The sequence below is a fragment of the Pseudorca crassidens genome, chromosome 14 (assembly GCF_039906515.1).
Source record: "Pseudorca crassidens isolate mPseCra1 chromosome 14, mPseCra1.hap1, whole genome shotgun sequence".
In the NCBI taxonomy this organism is placed as follows: domain Eukaryota; kingdom Metazoa; phylum Chordata; class Mammalia; order Artiodactyla; family Delphinidae; genus Pseudorca; species Pseudorca crassidens.
In genome coordinates this window covers 80,751,586-80,769,996 of record NC_090309.1, presented here as the reverse complement: position 1 = coordinate 80,769,996, position 18,411 = coordinate 80,751,586, and the positions used below count along the sequence as shown (strand labels likewise).

Here is an 18,411-nt window from a genome sequence, read left to right as displayed (position 1 = left end):
AAGTTAGGCGGATGTGGCTCAGAGACCACGCTGCCATTCAGTAGCTATATATGGCTTTAGATAAGTTACTTAATTTTCCTGAAACTTAGTATCTTCGTCTAAAGATGCTAATACAAGCTGACAGAGTTGTTGGCAGGATTAAACATTCGTTTACTTTTCCTATCTTTCTGCAAAGAGAAGAGTCAAACTGTAAGGACGTCAAATAAATGTGAAATTATCAATACTCCATCAAACACCGGGGAAGGGAGGCTGGGAGACCGAAATCGGTCAAAAGTATTTAGTAAATGACTGTTGGGTGCCAGGCGCTCACTAGCGCTGGTTTTCTGGGCGATGAATTCGGTACGTTCTCTCCAGGTCATTCACACACCACAAAGCCCTGCTTATCTTTGAGAGCCTGCGGGGTCTGAGCGAGGCAGGAGAGATGGCACAGTTTTGCTGTCTGGGCCATTGTGTGACCCTCATCACGTAACGTCTGCTTCCTTGCATGTGCAAAAGTGCTCCTGATGACACGTAGCATGCTCTACATAAAAGGTAACTCTGAGTCCGTCTAATGATGACGGGTCCTGGCTACTTAGGAAAAGCAAGGGGCAGCTGAACTGGGTCCGCGCCGAGGAGTCCGCGGCGGGTCTCTTCTTTGGTCGGAACAGTTCTTTTGGAGCTGGGTCCTTGCCGGGACTTGGAAAGCAGCACACTCGGGCCGGGGGAGGGGGCCGGAAGCGCCGGCCGCTACCGCGCCGCGTGTCCTTTCGGAGGGAGGGAGCGCGAGCTGAGACGCGGAGGACTGGGCGAAGATGGCGGCTTTCTCCGGTGCGTCTGCGGAGCTGGGGCTGGAGCGGGCGGCCCGATGCACGCCTCGGCCCTGGGCCGGCTGGAGGGGAGCCTTTGGGGCGGGGGCGCACAGGTGCCGCGCGGGACAGGAGGGAGCTGTCCAAAGCTGTCCCCTCGGTCCTCGCACTGCGGGCTGATCAGTGGCGGTGCGAGAGGCCCGATCGGTGCGCCTCGGTGTTGCAGGGAGAGCCTTTCCCTCCAGGTGCTGGCCGGGCCGGGCCTCCCCGTGCTCGCTCTCTTCTTTCTCTCCTTCCAGCCACCCTTCACTCGGCTGTCCTGCCGGGACACCCGGGGCTGCGAGAACGATGCGGTGGCGTTGCTGCGGCCGCTCTCGGAGCCCCGGCCTCTTGCTCTTTGACGTGGCAGTGGTGCTCAGGAACCCTTTTCTGTCCGCGCCCGATAGGGGCTTGGCCTGGCCGAGAAGCAGCAGGGCGCGGGGAGGGGTCAGTTGGAAATGACCATCCTGCATCTATTTTTTTTCAGGCCCTTCCAAAACTAAAAGTTCCAGGCACAAACCTGATATTTATTTGTGGTTAAGCTCTATTATATCAACAGTAACGTTGAATATCTAAGCCAAAGGGAAAGCATTTTCGTCCGCGTACACACCAGCTCATCACAGATTTTGAAAATCGTTTATTTGCTGATGATGCCCTCCGTTATTCCAAACAGGAATTTTAGGTGGCTTACCTAACCCGACAGTTGTTTTTCTCTTTTCCTTTATCATCCTTCCTTTATACAGCCACAGTTTTACAAGTTGCAGTAAGCCTTATAGACTAAAAGTCGTACATATGTTATACAGCAATAAATGTATCAACTTAGGCCTACTATCTTTTAATATTGTTAATCTATTAAGATGACTTCAGATATAACAGAGTATTGTACTTTCTTCATTTTTCTCCTATTAGAACATTAGGAATTCCAAGTTTTTAGTCGTGAGAGAGGATTTCCGATTGTTTTAGTTGCATTTCATAATAGGCAAGGGGAAATCTGCTCAGACTGGGAGCTGTTTTTGTTTCCCCAGCTCTCTCCTCAAACAAGATTTCAGAGCCAAGGTGTGTAGAGCAGTTCCAGGTTGTCATTTTATAGGTTCACTTCTTTGGGAGTCATGCACAGATTTCAGGAATATTAGAGTAAAGGACTAGAAGAGTCTGTGATGTGAAATAGAGACAAAAGTGGAATTAAAGAGCATGAATATTCCTATTTTTCTTCTGAGCGTTAAAAATGTTCTGTTTAAAGAATACATGGTTTCAAAGCAAACCTGCAGAAAACATGAGCAGAATGGAACAAGAAATTGCCTGGAATTTGCTGAAAACTGTCTGTGGTTGCTGCTTGCAATATAATAGTTTCACAAGCAGCTTCTGCTTGCAGTATTCTGTATGAAGCATATTGAAGACCATCACTCCCTTTTTTTAAGCAATTTGCGTTGTAGGAGAGAGAATACACGTAGACTTGAATGGGGGCAATTTTTAAAAAGGTCAGCTTGGATATACAACTTTTGATCTTGAGTAGTTTTGCAATCTGTGGATTTTTCTGAAGAGATTTAGGGGTAGGAGAGCCTGCCTTTCTGAAAAAGATTTTTACCCTTTCCCATGTCATCAATGTTTATATTAACCAGTTTACTATACAAAATGTTAGTGTTGTATCTATTGTTAATTGCTAGTATGTGTCTTCTCACCTGATACAAAGAAAAAGATTTTTACCCTTTCCCATGTCATCAATGTTTATATTAACTAGTTTACTATACAAAATGTTAGTGTTGTACCTATTGTTACTTGCTAGTATGTGTCTTCTCACCTGATACAAAGAAAAAGATTTTTACCCTTTCCCATGTCATCAATGTTTATATTAACTAGTTTACTATACAAAATGTTAGTGTTGTATCTATTGTTAATTGCTAGTATGTGTTTTCTCACCTGATACAAAGAAAAAGCTACTGTTGCAGTGGATTGTAGCTTTTTGTGTTTTTTTTTGCGGTACGCGGGCCTCTCACTGTTGTCGCCTCTCCCGTTGCGGAGCACAGGCTCCGGACGCGCAGGCTCCGGACGCGCAGGCTCAGCGGCCCCGGACGCGCAGGCTCCGGACGCGCAGGCTCAGCGGCCATGGCTCCCGGGCCCAGCCGCTCCGCGGCATGTGGGATCTTTCCGTATCGGGGCATGAACCCGCGTCTCCTGCATCGGCAGGCGGACTTTCAACCACTGCGCCACCGGGGAAGCCCAGATTGTAGTTTTATCTTATGCCTTTTCACAAATGATTACAAGAAATACAAAATTTCCAAATAGGTTATCTCTGGGGCTTGGGTATATTTGAGTGTTGTTCATTTTTTAATAGAAATATATACTTTTGTAAAGATAACAATAATAAAAGCTACATTTTAAAAATGCAGGCTTAAAAGAAAGATCACTTATTTTGAAAGGAGATTTAAGTAATACAACTCACTATTCCATGTATACCCTCTACAGTTCATTTGAGAAGTGATAAAATTTCAAAATCCAATCAGAAATAACCCGATCTATTCATTTAGGATTCACTTTGATGTAAATTACTTAAACATGTGAACAATTAAGAACAGAGTAGTTCTTCAGCTGACATTTCCAGTTAACCCAAGTTCTCACCAGCAGCCCCTCCCTTTTCAGTTTGCCAGAGTTTTGATTATGACTGCCTGTAAATGTGGGCTCTCTCTACTTGCCTATTCATTTTTCTCAGATCGCTGAGGGTATTCGCATGGTCCTCAAAGAGTCAAGGCACATGATTTCCACATTATCTCTAGGTGAAACAACCATGGTACTGGTCTAGAACTTTCCAACTCTGGCAGATTTTTCACCAGTCATAGGGAGGAAACACTCACTGGTGGATGCTATGTACTGAGTGATAACTGTGTGCCGGATGCATTCATATGATTATCTGTAATCGTCCCATATTCCTACAACATAAGCAATATTAGCTCCATTTTGTGTGACGAAATAGCTTTATAGCTTGCCCAAGGTCACATTGCTAGTGAGAGCTTGAACTTGAACTCAAGTCTTTCTCCAAAATTTATACTCAACAGATACTATGTAACTGAGCTATGCTTCAAACCTGTTTCCCCACTGAACAGTAATTTTGAGAGCAATATGATTTAAGTTTAGTCTGTGTAGTTTTTAAAATGAATTTTTGTTTGCAGAGATGGGTGTTATGCCTGAAATTGCTCAAGCTGTGGAGGAGATGGATTGGCTGTAAGTACCTCCATCTTGAAAATCTTAAATGTACTTGTGACAACAATGTTTTTCAATTTAAATAGTGGTTAGTGTTTTTATCAAATATTTTTGGGCCCAGTTGGGTAAGTGAAATTCAGTTTTTTCCTGTGATTCTTTAAATCATAGAGTTTCCTTTCTAAACGTTGATATATTTTTAGCTGAAAAAGATTGGTAGTGTTTACCAAATAAAATTCTCTTTTAGGTTTATAGTTTAACATGACTTAATTAGCTTAGGTGATTTTTTTTTTAATTAACTAAAATTCTTCAAAATATGATTCTTTTAGTCTCCCAACTGATATCCAGGCTGAGTCCATCCCACTGATCCTAGGAGGAGGTGATGTCCTTATGGTATGTTTAAATGTGGTGAGGTCGTTGGAAGCTGGGGAAACACAATTCTGGGGCTGTTATGACCCACTTTAAGAACTCCATAGGCTTAAAAATGGTATTTTCACCAAATTAATTTTATTTATTCACAAACATTTAAGCTACCTATGCTGCATTCAAAGTAATTAGGTAGAAGTTGTGGGGAACACAAAGGTGAATAAAATGCAGTCTTTGCCCTTCAGAAGCTTCAACCCAGTAGCACAGTAAGACATGTACATGGATAAATGTCATACAAGGGAAAATGTGGCACCTGCCTGAGAGATGCAAAGTATGAAAAGATTCAGGTGGGGTCCAGTTACCCTTCTGCTTGAGGAATCATAAAGGACTCTGCTTGGAAGAAGTAGATTTTGGACAAGGGAAGATAAAGGAGAAATGCTCTCTAGGTAGAGAGCACATCAACAAAAACCGTGAATAGGAGAATGCAGGATATGATCCCAGAGTAATTCACTTCGATGGTAGCATAAAATACGTGTGTCTGGGGTGGAGAGTGTAACTTGAGATAAGATGAGAAGTATACAGTGGGTCAGATTACTTGTGCCCTTTCTTCAGTGTCATGCTAAAGAAGTTGGGTGTTTGTTGGCAGTGTGGATCATTGGAAGTGTTTAACTAGGGATGTGTTGCACAGTTAGAATTGTGTTTTTATGAAGACTGCTTTGATAGCAGCTTGTAGTGTAGCTCTAAGACATGAGATACTGTTAGGATACTTTTATAATAATCTTGGTTAGAATAATAAGGGTTTAGATTTGAATGGTAGCAATGGGAAAAGAAAAGGGAGAACAGATTCTTGAGGGAATGGAAGAGGAATGGCAAGATTGGCAATAAAGTTGAATGAGGAAATCTTAATAATCTGGAGACACTGTGGAAATAAAGGTAGCTTGTGAATTGTTAAAGATTTCTACATGGTATCACATTAATTTGATTTCCTTAACTGACAACTTAAACTTTTTTTTTCTTTTTCATTTAGGCTGCAGAAACAGGAAGTGGAAAAACTGGTGTAAGTAATAGACTTAAATTGACTTACTTTTTAAGAGTTGATTTTATTTTTCATGAATTTATTTTATTTATTTATTTTTGGCCACTTTGGGTTTTCATTGCTGCACGCGGGCTTTCTCTAGTTGCAGTGAGCGGGGGCTACTCTTTGTTGCGGTGCACGGGCTGCTCATTGCAGTGGCTTCTCTTGTTGCGGAGCACGGGTTCTAGGTACGCGGGCTTCAGTCGTTGTGGCACGTGGGCTTAGTAGTTGTGGCTCGCGGGCTGTAGAGCACAGGCTCAGTAGTTGTGGCTCATGGGCTTAGTTGCTCTACAGCATGTGGGATCTTCCTGGACCAAGGCTCGAACCTGTGTCCCCTGCATTGGCAGGCGGATTCTTAAGCACTGCACCACCAGGGAAGCCGGTAAGAGTTGATTTTTAAAGCAACTTAGAACAGTGGTTTTTACTTTGAAGTATTTAATCAAGTACCCTCCTTCCAAAATGTAAAAAGTGGTTGCTTGCCACAGAGAACAATATTTTTGTGGCCAGCTCATTCTGAAATAAGATTTATAAGAGTATGGCTTTAAGAATATAGTTTAAAACTGGTCTTGGAGGAAGAGTTACAGTATCTTTAGTATTTATACTCACTTCTGAGTATAATGCAGTGGCTCTAGTAATAAAGAAGTTGCAAATAGAGGTTGACCTCTTGCTGGCCTAGACTAGAGAAACGGTTTGTCAGAATAATATTTACCCTTTTTAGTTTAGTTCATTCTGTGGGTCCCGATTGTTTATTGTTTTGGGCTATCAGCTGGTTCTTATTTCCTTCATTCAGTCAACTCTTGTTATCTTACTGGTATTTTGGGTTTGGGCAAATTGGAGCAGTGCTCAGGAATGTGTGTCATTATTTAAGGTGCGTGCATGATTTTTGTAATTTATATTGATTATTGAACTGTCACTGATATCTGAATGCTAATATAGAGAACTCTTGTTTATTTGCTAGGCTTTCAGTATTCCAGTTATCCAGATAGTTTATGAAACTCTGAAAGACCAACAAGAAGGCAAAAAAGGAAAAGCGACAATTAAAACTGGTGCTTCAGGTAATTTTTGCATATTATTAATTTCCTTTTGTATAAATTAGTAATTCTCATTCCTTGCATTTACAGATGTGAAGTTTTTTTTTAATAAATTAATTTTATTTATTTATTTTTGGCTCCGTTGGGTCTTCGTTGCTGTGTGCGCGCTTCCTCTAGGTGGGGCGAGCTACTCTTTTGTTGCAGTGCATGGGCTTCTCACTGCGGTGGCTTCTCTTGTTGCGGAGCATGAGCTCTAGGTGCGCAGGCTCAGTAGTTGTGGCTCAAGGGGTTAGTTGCTCCATTGCATGTGGGATCTTCCCAGACCAGGGCTTGAACCTGTGTCCCCTGCATTGGCAGGCGGATTCTTAACCACTGCACCACCAGGGAAGCCCCAGATGTGAAATTTGAGTGTGCATTTTTATTGTCAATATCCGGGGGATGGTATTGTCATTTGGTGCCCTGGAAACCAGGATGCTAAATGTCATCCTAAATGTCATCCTATTTAGAGCATAAACACTGAAAGATTGTCCCTCCTAAGATACTAACAGTGTTGTCTTTGAGAAAACACTGACATTTTAGAAATTATATTTAGTTATTTTAATGTTTTTCTTAGCCTGATAACTTTATGCATAATATTGAAGATAAATTGGTACAGTATTTTACAAAGGCATTAAGGAAAGATTTTACGAATAGTTGATAGAGTATAAACCCATGGTGGTAGGAAATATTGCCTTCTACAGGGAAAAGAGGCATGCATTTTCCTTTAACATAAGAAAGAAGGAGCCCAGGAGGCTGAAATGTAAAGTGTACATTTTAAAGTCAGTTTCTTATTTTCAGTCCTATCTCCAGGGAGACTGGTCCTGTCTGTGCCATGATCAATCTTACATTAGTTTTCTCATCTTTAAATTTTGTTGCTTTTATTAAATGCTTTCTGAATTCCATTCTATCTTGAGTAATCTATGGTTTTGTTATATTTTAAGTCACTTTTGTTTCATGATACAAAATAGGATTGTGACAAAATTGCAGGCTTAAGTGGAGTGAGCTGGCATATCAACATTTTCTTCTCAGTAGTTGAAAGTAACAATGTTACATAGTTTGTAGAATCAACTCATTTATAAATGAATTGTGAGATAATGGATATGAACTATTTAGACTATTAGTCTGTTTAAAAATAGTCTCAGAATTTGTAGCAACTATAAACCATCATTTATCAGAGAGAGTGATGAAAGAGAAGGATCCTATCTGCTTCCACAGAAGGATAACCAGAATGGTTGCAGTTCCAAAAATCATGTCCTATTAGGAGTAAGGAAGCTAGATATTTAAACATGGAGAAACAAATAAAAAAGGGAGGTGGTATAATTGTTAAATCATTGTTGGGACCTGGAGAGATAATAATTGTTCTAGAAAATACTGTTTAATTCCTAGTAGCTTGATTGAGCCCACAATGGATAGAGACCCTCAAGAGAACGTTACTTCTCCATCATTCCAGGTGTTTAAGCAGATGATAGATATCATTTGACCAGAAAAAATCCAGAAAAGATTTCTACCTTGGGTGGAAATTGGGCTTGAAAACACATAGCATTCTCTTTAGCTATTGTGATTCTTTGCTTATCCAGACTCTTAAGATGTTTTAGAAAAGGAAAATGCCGATTCCATAAAAGTGAGGAGGAAAAGATTTTGTGATTTATGAATTATTTAAAATAAAGGACTTGCTTTTCTTTTAATAATGATAAAGTGATCATTAGATTCTGATATGTTGGTGGGTTATTTTCGTTATGATTGAAGTCACCAGAACTTCATTTTATTAATGCTTTCATAGTTATGACAAAGATCAGTGCCATCTAATAAAAAGGCACTGAAGCACGTGAGCAGAAGAGGTTGCCCTGGATGGGCCAGTGACTATTATTTTTGGCTTGTTTCAGTTTTCAGTTTCAGTTTTGCCTTTAATAAAAACAGCGGCAATTTTAATCGTACATTCCAAATAGTGTGTGAAACCATATTGGAACTAGAGGAGTTAAGATACCATATAAAATATTAAATATTTGCTTTACTTTTTGTAGACTGTTTTAAATTATGTTTGTTTGGGGTTAACTTTTCTTGTTTTAATTTGCTTAGTGCTGAACAAATGGCAAATGAACCCATATGACAGAGGATCTGCTTTTGGTAAGTGGATAGATTTTAGCAGCACATTTGTGATTCAAAAACTTGTTTTTAATGCAATGTTGAGGAAAGATAAAGAATCCTTGTAAACTGGTAAGGGGTTCTTGTGTTGATGGCAGATAAAGTGTCACCTGTTTTAGTAAGAAAGAGATAAGCAGGCAGTGGAAAATGGGCAAAGGATGTGAATAGGCAGTTCACAGGAGAACCAGATCCAAATGGCAGTAAACACACAAAGGTCAAGTTTACAGGTAGCAGGGAAATGGAAATTAAAGTTACAGTGAATGTTGTTTTATACCCGTCTGATTGGCAAGAATCCAAAAGGGGGATAACCGACTTACAAATTACTGCCTCTCTGGAAAGGAGTTTGGCGTTACCTGTTAATATTGAAAAAACATATATTCCCGGAAGGTCAAGCTCATTGGAATGAAAGTGCCAGTATGTAAGAATATACTCTCAAAGCTGTTTGATGCCACATTATCTGTAATGATAAAAACTGCCAGTAAAGTAAACGATACTGCTAGCATGGCAAACAAAGATTGGGGTGTATCCAAGGACTTGTGTAGCTGTTATGAAGAATAAGTCGCAACTGCAGAGTTGACTTGGAGGAATTTTCTCCAGGTGTCCATGAGTAAGAAAATCAGGATGCAGAGAAAGGTAAATGGGCCTTGAGGAATCATGACAGAAACAAACAACCCCACGCTGCTGCTCTCTACCATGTGATATCTAATTTATGTAAAAGTTTATATATGTATATATGCATAAAGCATTTTAAATACAAAAATTTTTATGATTTACCCTTGTCAGAGAACTTTTTTAAAAGTTCAGAGGTTTATATAATGTACCCATATGAATAAGAATTTATACTTTGAATAAATAATTGAATTTCTTATAAGTGAAGGGAAATGTGTGCCGAGGTGCTTTTTTAAAACATTTCTTCTACATTCAGGTGGCGAATATGATTTGCAAGCCTGGATCAGGACGGAAGTTATAGTTTCCAGTACAGACAAAAGCCAAATGCTTTACTTAACGCCAAAAAGCACCAATAAGCACTATGACTGACTATGATGTATAACATAGAACTTCATCTTTTAGAGCCCTAATATTAGCAAATAACAGCTACAGGGTTATTTGTTCAGGCTTTTCCTGCTTTCCCTTTATGGTTTCTGGATCCACGGATTAGGGAACAAGCCAGAGTTTCTGTTTTTCTTTTAGTGTAGCATTCACTCAAGCTCTAATTTCGGCATAAAGTCAGAGCAACAAGTATTGATGAGTGGGTGCTGCGTCATCCTTAGTATCCATTTCTTTAAAGGACTCTAGAGAATAGTTGTCTAAACGTGTGTTGGTGATGCAGCTGCGGTAGTACAAGTCAGGTTAGGTGCTGTGTTGATGCCTTTTTAGAATTGTTGTGGTAAAATCCTGTCCTAGCCAACAGATGACAGTAGAGAGACTAGTCCTCAACGTAAGCCACCGCCCTGCAGGGGCTGAATGAGGGCAGCTACTCATGGGGAAGACATTGCTCTCCTTCAGGAGTCAGCAAGTCTCAGTCCCTGGAACATTGCACCAAGTAATGAATTATCTTACCAGTGAGACTGAACGATCCTTATTTCAGAATGGGTGATTTATGTAATCTGTATTGACATGGTTTTCTGTGTTTTTCTCAAATCCAGCAATTGGGTCAGACGGTCTTTGTTGTCAGAGCAGAGAAGTAAAGGAATGGCATGGATGTAGAGCTACTAAAGGATTAACGAAAGGTATTTAAAGAACATTTGTACTTGTCTGAACTTTTGGGGTGATGTATTAATACGTGAACTTTCTTTAAAGTAGCTTTGAATCGAGGATCTGAAAAGATTTTTAATGTTACAGGAAGATCTACCATTCTTCATTTGGAAGATACAAATTGTTAGAAACAATGGGAAAGTAGCTACATGGTAAATGAATCATAAGTGTATAATTTATAAACATCTCAAAGTATTTTGCCCTTGCAGGGAAACACTACTATGAAGTATCCTGTCATGACCAAGGATTGTGCAGAGTTGGGTGGTCTTCTATGCAGGCTTCCCTAGACCTAGGTAAGTGTTTCTAAAATAAACTGAATTCGTTGTTTTACATTTGTGAATTTTTAACATTTTATTTTAGTGGGGAGCAACATAGTAAACTTAAGCATACAAAGTTTATATTTAGAGACATGGAAATAATAATATTTACCTATACCCTCCTTGTTCCAAGAAAGATTTGAAGTACCAAAAAATAGATATTATAACATCATAAAAGCAGGAGGAATAAGGGTAAGGGTATGAATGAAGTCAGTAAAGTTAGTATGCATTAATATGTACCACACAATACTGTGTAGGTGCTTCAAAATATCTTCAACTTATGAACTTTTATGGTACTTTTAACTTTATTCTTACCACATTTATAAAATACTTTTAAAATCTAGGTACTGACAAGTTTGGATTTGGCTTTGGTGGAACAGGAAAGAAATCTCACAATAAACAATTTGATAATTATGGAGAGGTAAGTTGTACTAATGACTGAATCATAGTGTTAGTAAGTTTTCTTGCATACTTGATCACTCATGACATGACTGAGGGTATAGAAATGATTGTGAAATTCAAGTGAATTTTCTGAATATTTTCCACGGAAAGTTCAGATTGGGACTTCAGTGAAGAAATGTTACAAAATGAGAAAAATATTTTTCTTTTATGCCATTTATTAGCCCCTCCAAAGCATATTACTTTGTTTTCTGTGTTCACCCTCTTTTGATTTTGGCTTTGACTTTAATACTTGTGTTGCTCTCATTTCTTATTTTGAATCACGTTAAATCTAAATACACTTGTTCTGGTAGCCGACATCTCTGGTAATGTGCAGGAGCCTTAATACCATGTTGATGCTAAAAAGTCTGTCTGATGCTTCTACTATTATATATGATACGCTATACTAGGCATTTTTTAAATCTACGTTAGAATTTTAAGGAAGTATTATGCAACACTAACACATACTGTGGATGCAGCTGTATTTGACCTTTTAACCTTATTTTCAATTTTGCTTTTTATTAACAGCACTTGACTTTCTGGTTTTCTAGGAATTCACTATGCATGATACCATTGGATGTTACCTAGATATGGATAAAGGGCATGTCAAATTCTCCAAAAATGGTAAGCTTTCTAGGGACCATTTTGTTAGAGACTATATATGATATTCATTACTTGTGATTTTTTAAAATTTCCTTACCATCTTCAATCTTCTTTCTCTTCCTCCCTGCCTTTCTTTTGAACAAATACTTATTGAGCATTTGCTGTGTGCCAGGCATGCTGGTAGGTGCTGGAGACACAGCAGAAAATGGACTGGATAAATTTACGTACACTTTTGTGGGGCTTAGCTACTGATAGGGAGAGACAGACAATATATGTGTTAGGTGGGAACAGTGCACTGAGGGAGCGTATAAATCCGGGTAAGGGGCTGGAGAGCATTCTGGGGGGTCAGAGAAGGCTTCTCTGAGAAGGTGACATTTGAGTAGAAATATCTTGGAAGAGTATTTCAGGCAGAGAGACCAGTAATTGCAAAGGTCCTGAGATGAAAGCGTGCTTGGGGTATTTAAACAGTGAGGAGGCCAGTGGGTCTTGAAAACACTGAGCATGGGGGAGGGTCGTAGAATCTTGGGTCAGTGAGGTGGTGAGGCCAGGCCATATAGGACCTTATAGGCTATGATACAAACTTTTTATTTTGACTGAGATTGGAAGCCATTAGGTTTTGAGTAGATAATTGGCATCGTCTGTCTTTAACAGTTTAACAGTACAATCACTGTGGTGGCTGCTTTGTTGAAAACACTGGGTGGTGACAATAGGTAGGGAACCAGTTGGATGCTAAGAGTTCTGTTTGGGGCAAGTTAAGTTTGAGATACTTATTAGACATCTGAGTGATGAAATCAAGTAAGTAGTTAAATGTACAGTTAAGTGTTCAGGGGAGGGATCAGAATTGGAGATATTGATACATCTTTGAGAGTTATTGGCTTATATATGATCCAGTCATAGGTCTGGATGAGATCACCTAGGGAATGAGAGTAGGTAATGAAGAGGAGAGATCTGAGGCCCAGGGTATTCTTGTGGTTAGAAGTTGGCAAGTTGAGGAGACTCCAGCAGAAGTGAATGAGGAGGAAAGCCAAAAGAGGTTGAGGTCGTGCCGTTCAGGTAAAGAAAGCTTTTGAAGGAGGAGGGAAGGGACAGATTGTGTCCAGTGCTGATGACGGGTCTAGCCTAGAAGGATGAGCAATGAGAACTACTGTGTTTGGCAAGTGGAGATCATTAATGAGCTTGACAAAGAGCTGTTGTGGTGGAACGAGGGGTGTGCGGGGGGAGCCTGATTGGGAATCAGTTCAACAGAGAATGGAGTGAAATGAGGTGGACACAGTCAACATGGAAATCAGGCAGTTTTACTACAAAAAGGAGAAGAAAAAATAAAGGACAGATGGAGGAAGTTCTGAGCTCAGGGAGGTTTGTCTAATTCAAGTGTCTACTGGAAGCAATCCCGTAGGAAGGGAATAATTAAAATTGTAGAGGGGGAGAGGGGACAATTTCGGGAGTAAAGTAAAAAAGTGAAGAGGTTGGTATTAGCACAGTTAATCTGCAGTAACAGGAGGGGGCGTGTGAATGTGCGTCGGCTGCTAGATTTGGTGGTGTGAGCACGTGGACGTTCTTTTCTGGTAGTTTTAATTCAATTTCTCTCTCTCTTTTTTTTTAAAGGAAAAGACCTTGGCCTGGCATTTGAAATACCACCACATATGAAGAACCAAGGCCTCTTTCCTGCCTGTGTTTTGAAGGTAATTAGAGACATTTTGCTGTGATTATAAGCTACTTTGATCTTCCTTATTTCATATTGGTTAGTTTGCTCTTAGGTTAAGCATTTTCATTTTCTCCTTTATTCAATGCTAGAATGCTGAACTAAAATTCAACTTCGGGGAAGAAGAATTTAAGTTTCCACCAAAAGATGGTTTTGTTGCCCTTTCCAAGGCACCGGATAGTTTCACTGTCAAATCACAGCACACAGGTATAGCACCTGAGAGGGTAAAGATTCCAAGAATGGGGTATTGAAAACTCCAGTAAGTAAGGCTTGTTGTAGTGAGGTACAGATACTCCCCTTCCCTGTTTAGTCATGCATCTTTATTGAACATGTCAGTAAAATTCAGTTTCAAAACCTAATTCATAAACTCCAAGTATTTGGTTTCAGTTCACGCATTTTGGGGAAGCTGACCGTGGTGATGGTGGTATGTTGCATTTATAATGCGTGTGCTTATTAAGCGCCATGGCACTGTGTTAAGTGTTTCACCTGCATTATTTAGTTTGCATAACAACCCTGTAAGGTAGTTTTATAGACAAAGAACTTGAGGAGTAGGGACTTGAGGTCACTTGCCCAAGGTCACAGGACAAATAAGTGGTGGAACTGAATTCAACTCCAAGCAGTCTGACTCCAAAGCTCACACTCTCACCGCATTGTGCTGCCTAATCTGCTTCCAGTTATTTAAAGAAAGTGCATTTCACAGCTCATTTAATTTATCACAAAGCATATAATCAATTAAAATTACTGCAAGTAGATTTAAAGGATCTGTAGTTCATTTTAAGAATCTTTATTTTGTTTAGTTTGACTATCACCTATACCACTGGGCAATTGTTATTTAAAATTTTGATACTGGAGTATTTGTGCTCGTGTTTTACCGATAAAGGTATATGAGGTGTGATCTGAATGTATTCTAATCTTCTTTATTTTCTTAAGGTAACGCTCAGGTGGCACAAGCGAAGTTTCTCCCCAATGCTCCAAAAGCTCTCATTGTCGAACCTTCCCGAGAGTTGGCTGAACAAACTTTGAATAACGTCAAGCAGTTTAAGAAATATGTCGATAATCCTAAATTAAGGTAAAGCCTCCCTTTGTGCTCAAATGCCTATTGTCCTTAGGTCTGAGGTGTTTCAGAAGAAGAGTAAAGTAGGAAAAAAAATGAGTTAGAAATTCAGAGTGTGTACATATGCATGTGTATGAGTGTGTAAATATATTTAACTGTGACATATAGTAGCAATTAGTTTCTATATAAAACTCCTGTTTAAGTGAGAAGAGTTCTATTAAAAAAAGTAAATTGAGGGACTTCCCTGGTGGTGCAGTGGTTAAGAATCCGCCTGCCAATGCAGGGGACACGGGTTCGAGCCCTGGTCTGGGAAGATCCCACGTGCCACAGAGCAGGTAAGCCCGTGCGCCACAACTCCTGAGGCTGCGCTCTAGAGCCTGCGAGCCACAGCTCCTGAGCCCGTGTGCCACAGCTACTGAAGCCCGCGCGCCTAGAGCCCGTGCTCTGCAACAAGAGAGGCCACCGCCATGAGAAGCCTGCGCACCGCGATGAAGAGCAGCCCCCCACTCGCCGCAACTAGAGAAAGCCCGCGCGCAGTAACGAAGACCCAATGCAGCCAAAAATAAATAAATAAATATCCTTTAAAAAAAAAAAAAAGTAAATTGAGATTTTTCCTGTGTCTCTTATATAAAGTGTCATGGTTTGCAAAACTGTATCAGAGTAAAAATTAATTCTTTAAAGGGGCCATTTCATTTAATGTTAGCTTCATCACTTCATTTGCATAGAAAATGTATCTCTGTCTGTCTAGTGTGCTGGTAAACCTGGCTTGGCGAGGTTACTTCTAGCCTGTCTCCTAGTGGTGACCATCTTCCATGTGGGCGTTCACACTGGTCCCTCTAGTTCGAGGGCTCTTTCTGCCACTGCGGGGAGACCGTAAGTCTAGTGATCTTGGAGAACTTCTGGCTCAGTAGCAATCCCTTTCAATTTAGGAAAGCCATACCATATAAGTAAACTGCTCTGTCAGTTGATTTGACACTTGATTTTTATTAATTTTTCTTTTAATTTTTCTTACTGAAATATAACTCACACACCATAAAATTCACCATTTAAAGTGTACAATTCAGTGGTTTTTAGTATATGGTCACAAGGTTGTGCAGCCATCACCACTATCTAACTTCAGAAACTCTGAATTATTGATGTCCCGTGGGCCCATCTGTTTATTTATTTATATTTTTAAAAATCTTATTTTGATGTCTGAGTTTTTTTTTTTTTCCGGCTGTGTTGGGTCTTCGTTGCTGTGTGCGGGCTTTTCTCTAGTTACGGCAAGCAGGGGCTACTCTTCGTTGCGGTGCACGGGCTTCTCATTGCGGCGACTTCTCTTGTGGCGGAGCATGGGCTCTAGGCATGCGGGCTTCAGTAGTTGTGGCTCACGGGCTCAGGAGTTGTGGCTCGCAGGCTCTAGAGCGCAGCCTCAGTAGTTGTGGCGCACGGACTTAGTTGCTCCGCAGCATGTGGGATGTTACTGGACCAGGGATTGAGCCCATGTCCCCTGCATTGGCAGGCGGATTCTTAACCACTGCGCCACCGTGGAAGTCCCCCATCTTTTTAATGTTGATCTTTCTCATAAGTTAAACTTATTCAGGGATAAATTTATACTTAGTAAAACTTTTTAGGTAAAATGATTCCTAATTTTGTCTTGATGATTGATGCATTTCACTCTCTCAGTAACTATTTGAATACCTACCATGTGTGAAGACTTAGGCTAGGGATCAGGATATAACAACAAGAATTCATCTTTGCTTTTATAGAATTATGTGCAGGAGTGTGGAGATAGTGTGGAAGGCAGAGAAACAACCAAAGTAATGTGATAAAAGTCTTTAAGGATACGACACGGAGAGTCACTACAAGAGTACATCACCAGAGCATCTTCTTAGTGTAAAAGACTCAGAACTCTTCACAAGAGAGTGTTTTTGGAAGAATGTAAAACGCTAATATAAGTTGATTTTTGTGCTGTAATTATGTGTAACGATTAACGTGCGTCTGGACAAAGCCTGAAAGGGAAGATAGATGACAAAATCAATTTATTTGCTAAGATGGTAAAATTGTGTTACTCATTTCGGTATTCAGTACAAATGAGCCTTTTCCTTCTTTGAAGACACAGCTCAAGTCCTGGTCTTTCTGTGAAGCTGACGTGTTGGTGCCAGCTCGGTCCTTTCTCCCTCCTCGGATACCGCTGTGTTTGCTTCCCCATAATGCCTGTGCGCTGTCATGTGTTAGTGTTCCTTGTTTTAAATGTGCATAGCTTTACTCGTCCCAACTCAGTTTTACACCCCATACGACAGGGGCTGGTCTTTTATTCCTCAACCCTACGGTGCTTTGCACACAAGCATAGATTGTTATGTGTATGTGTAGTTTTCTGCTAAATTTGTAGAAATAAATGTATCTGATTAGGAAAGTGGATAAGAGTAAAGTTTTATAGAAGAAATGATAGATTTAGGACCATAGTTACCAAACCTGGGAACTAAGGGACCTTATTTAAAAAATACAGATTTTTAAATCTGTATATACTGAATCAGTCCCTCTTCTGTATATACTGAATCAGATTTTCCAGGGAGTAGGAATTGGAACTCTTTGTTTTTTAAGGAAGAATGCCACCTCTTCCAGGTGATTCTTAAGTAGCCAGTCTGGCATCTGGTGTTACCGGATTTAGGCAACATGGCTCTAGCGGTAGGTGGTGAAGGACTATGCCAAGGTAATGGACATTCACAGACTAGAAAGCTTTTTTTTTTTCTTTAAACACTATAAATCGCTTAAGATGACAGTAGGCAACCATGAAGCTGTTTCTTTTCATCAGTCATAGAATTTATGAGACTCAGTGTCAACATCACCCACTTTCCCAGTATTTTATGGTATTTTTTAAATGACTGATTAAATAAGAGTAAAATTAATAGATGAAGATAGTTGATAGCTACTTCTGATTGAAAGTTGTCTGGCTGCCTCAGGAAGTAATTTTGTCTGCTATTTATAAAAAAGAGACAATCTTTTTGTGAATAGCTATAGTGAGATATAATGCACATATACGATTCACTCTTTAAAGTGTACAGGTTGTTTTAGTTTTTATTATGTTCACAGAATTGCGCGACCACCAAAACCAATTTTGGAACGTCTTCATCACCCTCAGAAGAAACACTACCTTTTAGCAGTCACTCCCATTTCCCTCACACCTTCCTATCCCTGGGCAGCCACTGATCTCTTTTCCATATATAGAATTGCCTGTTTTGGACATTTTATATAAATGGAATTGGACAATGTGTGCTGTTTCATGACTGGCTTCTCTCATTTACCATCATGTTTTTCAAGTTCATCAATGTTGTAGCATGTATCAGTACTTAGTTCCTTTTTATTGCCCAAAAGTATTCCATTGTATACATTTACCACATATTTATTAGTCCACTCATTAGTCGATGGATGTTTGGGTTGTTTCCACTTTTTGGCTACTGTGCTATGAACATTAGTGTATAGACTTTTGTGTGGACATACATTTCCGTTTCTCCTGAATATACATCCAGGAGTGGAATTGCTGGATCATATAGTAGCTTCATGTTTAACATCTTCAGGAACCACGCAACTGTTTTCCAAAGTGACAACACTATTTTACATTTCTACTAGTAATGTGTGAGGGTTCCAGTTTCTCCACATGCTCACTTTATTATCTGTCCTTACAGTTATAGCCTTCCTAATGGGTGTGAAGTGGTATCTTATTGTGGTTTGGGTTTGTATTTCCCTAATAGCTAATCGTGTTGAACATCTTTTCATGTGCTTACTGGTCATTTATAAAGTCTGTTCAGATTCTTTGCCCATTTTTCAATTGGGTTATTTGTCTTTTTATTGTTGAGTTGTAAGATATATACATGTAGTATTATGATTAACTAT

At 39.8% G+C, this 18,411-nt stretch overlaps 1 protein-coding gene across 1 annotated transcript in view; it reads left to right on the top strand.

Annotated features, from left to right (window-relative positions):
* The first annotated feature begins 690 nt into the window (after nt 1-690).
* DDX1 (DEAD-box helicase 1) overlaps nt 691-18,411 on the top strand; it is a 33,930-nt gene continuing 16,209 nt past the window's right edge. The window contains exons 1-13 of the mRNA XM_067703664.1: nt 691-807; nt 3,989-4,040; nt 4,346-4,409; nt 5,410-5,439; nt 6,416-6,512; nt 8,604-8,651; nt 10,316-10,399; nt 10,634-10,717; nt 11,086-11,162; nt 11,731-11,803; nt 13,388-13,464; nt 13,577-13,691; nt 14,415-14,553. Coding sequence (XP_067559765.1) covers nt 792-807; nt 3,989-4,040; nt 4,346-4,409; nt 5,410-5,439; nt 6,416-6,512; nt 8,604-8,651; nt 10,316-10,399; nt 10,634-10,717; nt 11,086-11,162; nt 11,731-11,803; nt 13,388-13,464; nt 13,577-13,691; nt 14,415-14,553 — 956 coding nt within the window. The 5' untranslated portion in view covers nt 691-791. The remainder of the gene's footprint in view (nt 808-3,988; nt 4,041-4,345; nt 4,410-5,409; nt 5,440-6,415; nt 6,513-8,603; nt 8,652-10,315; nt 10,400-10,633; nt 10,718-11,085; nt 11,163-11,730; nt 11,804-13,387; nt 13,465-13,576; nt 13,692-14,414; nt 14,554-18,411) is intronic.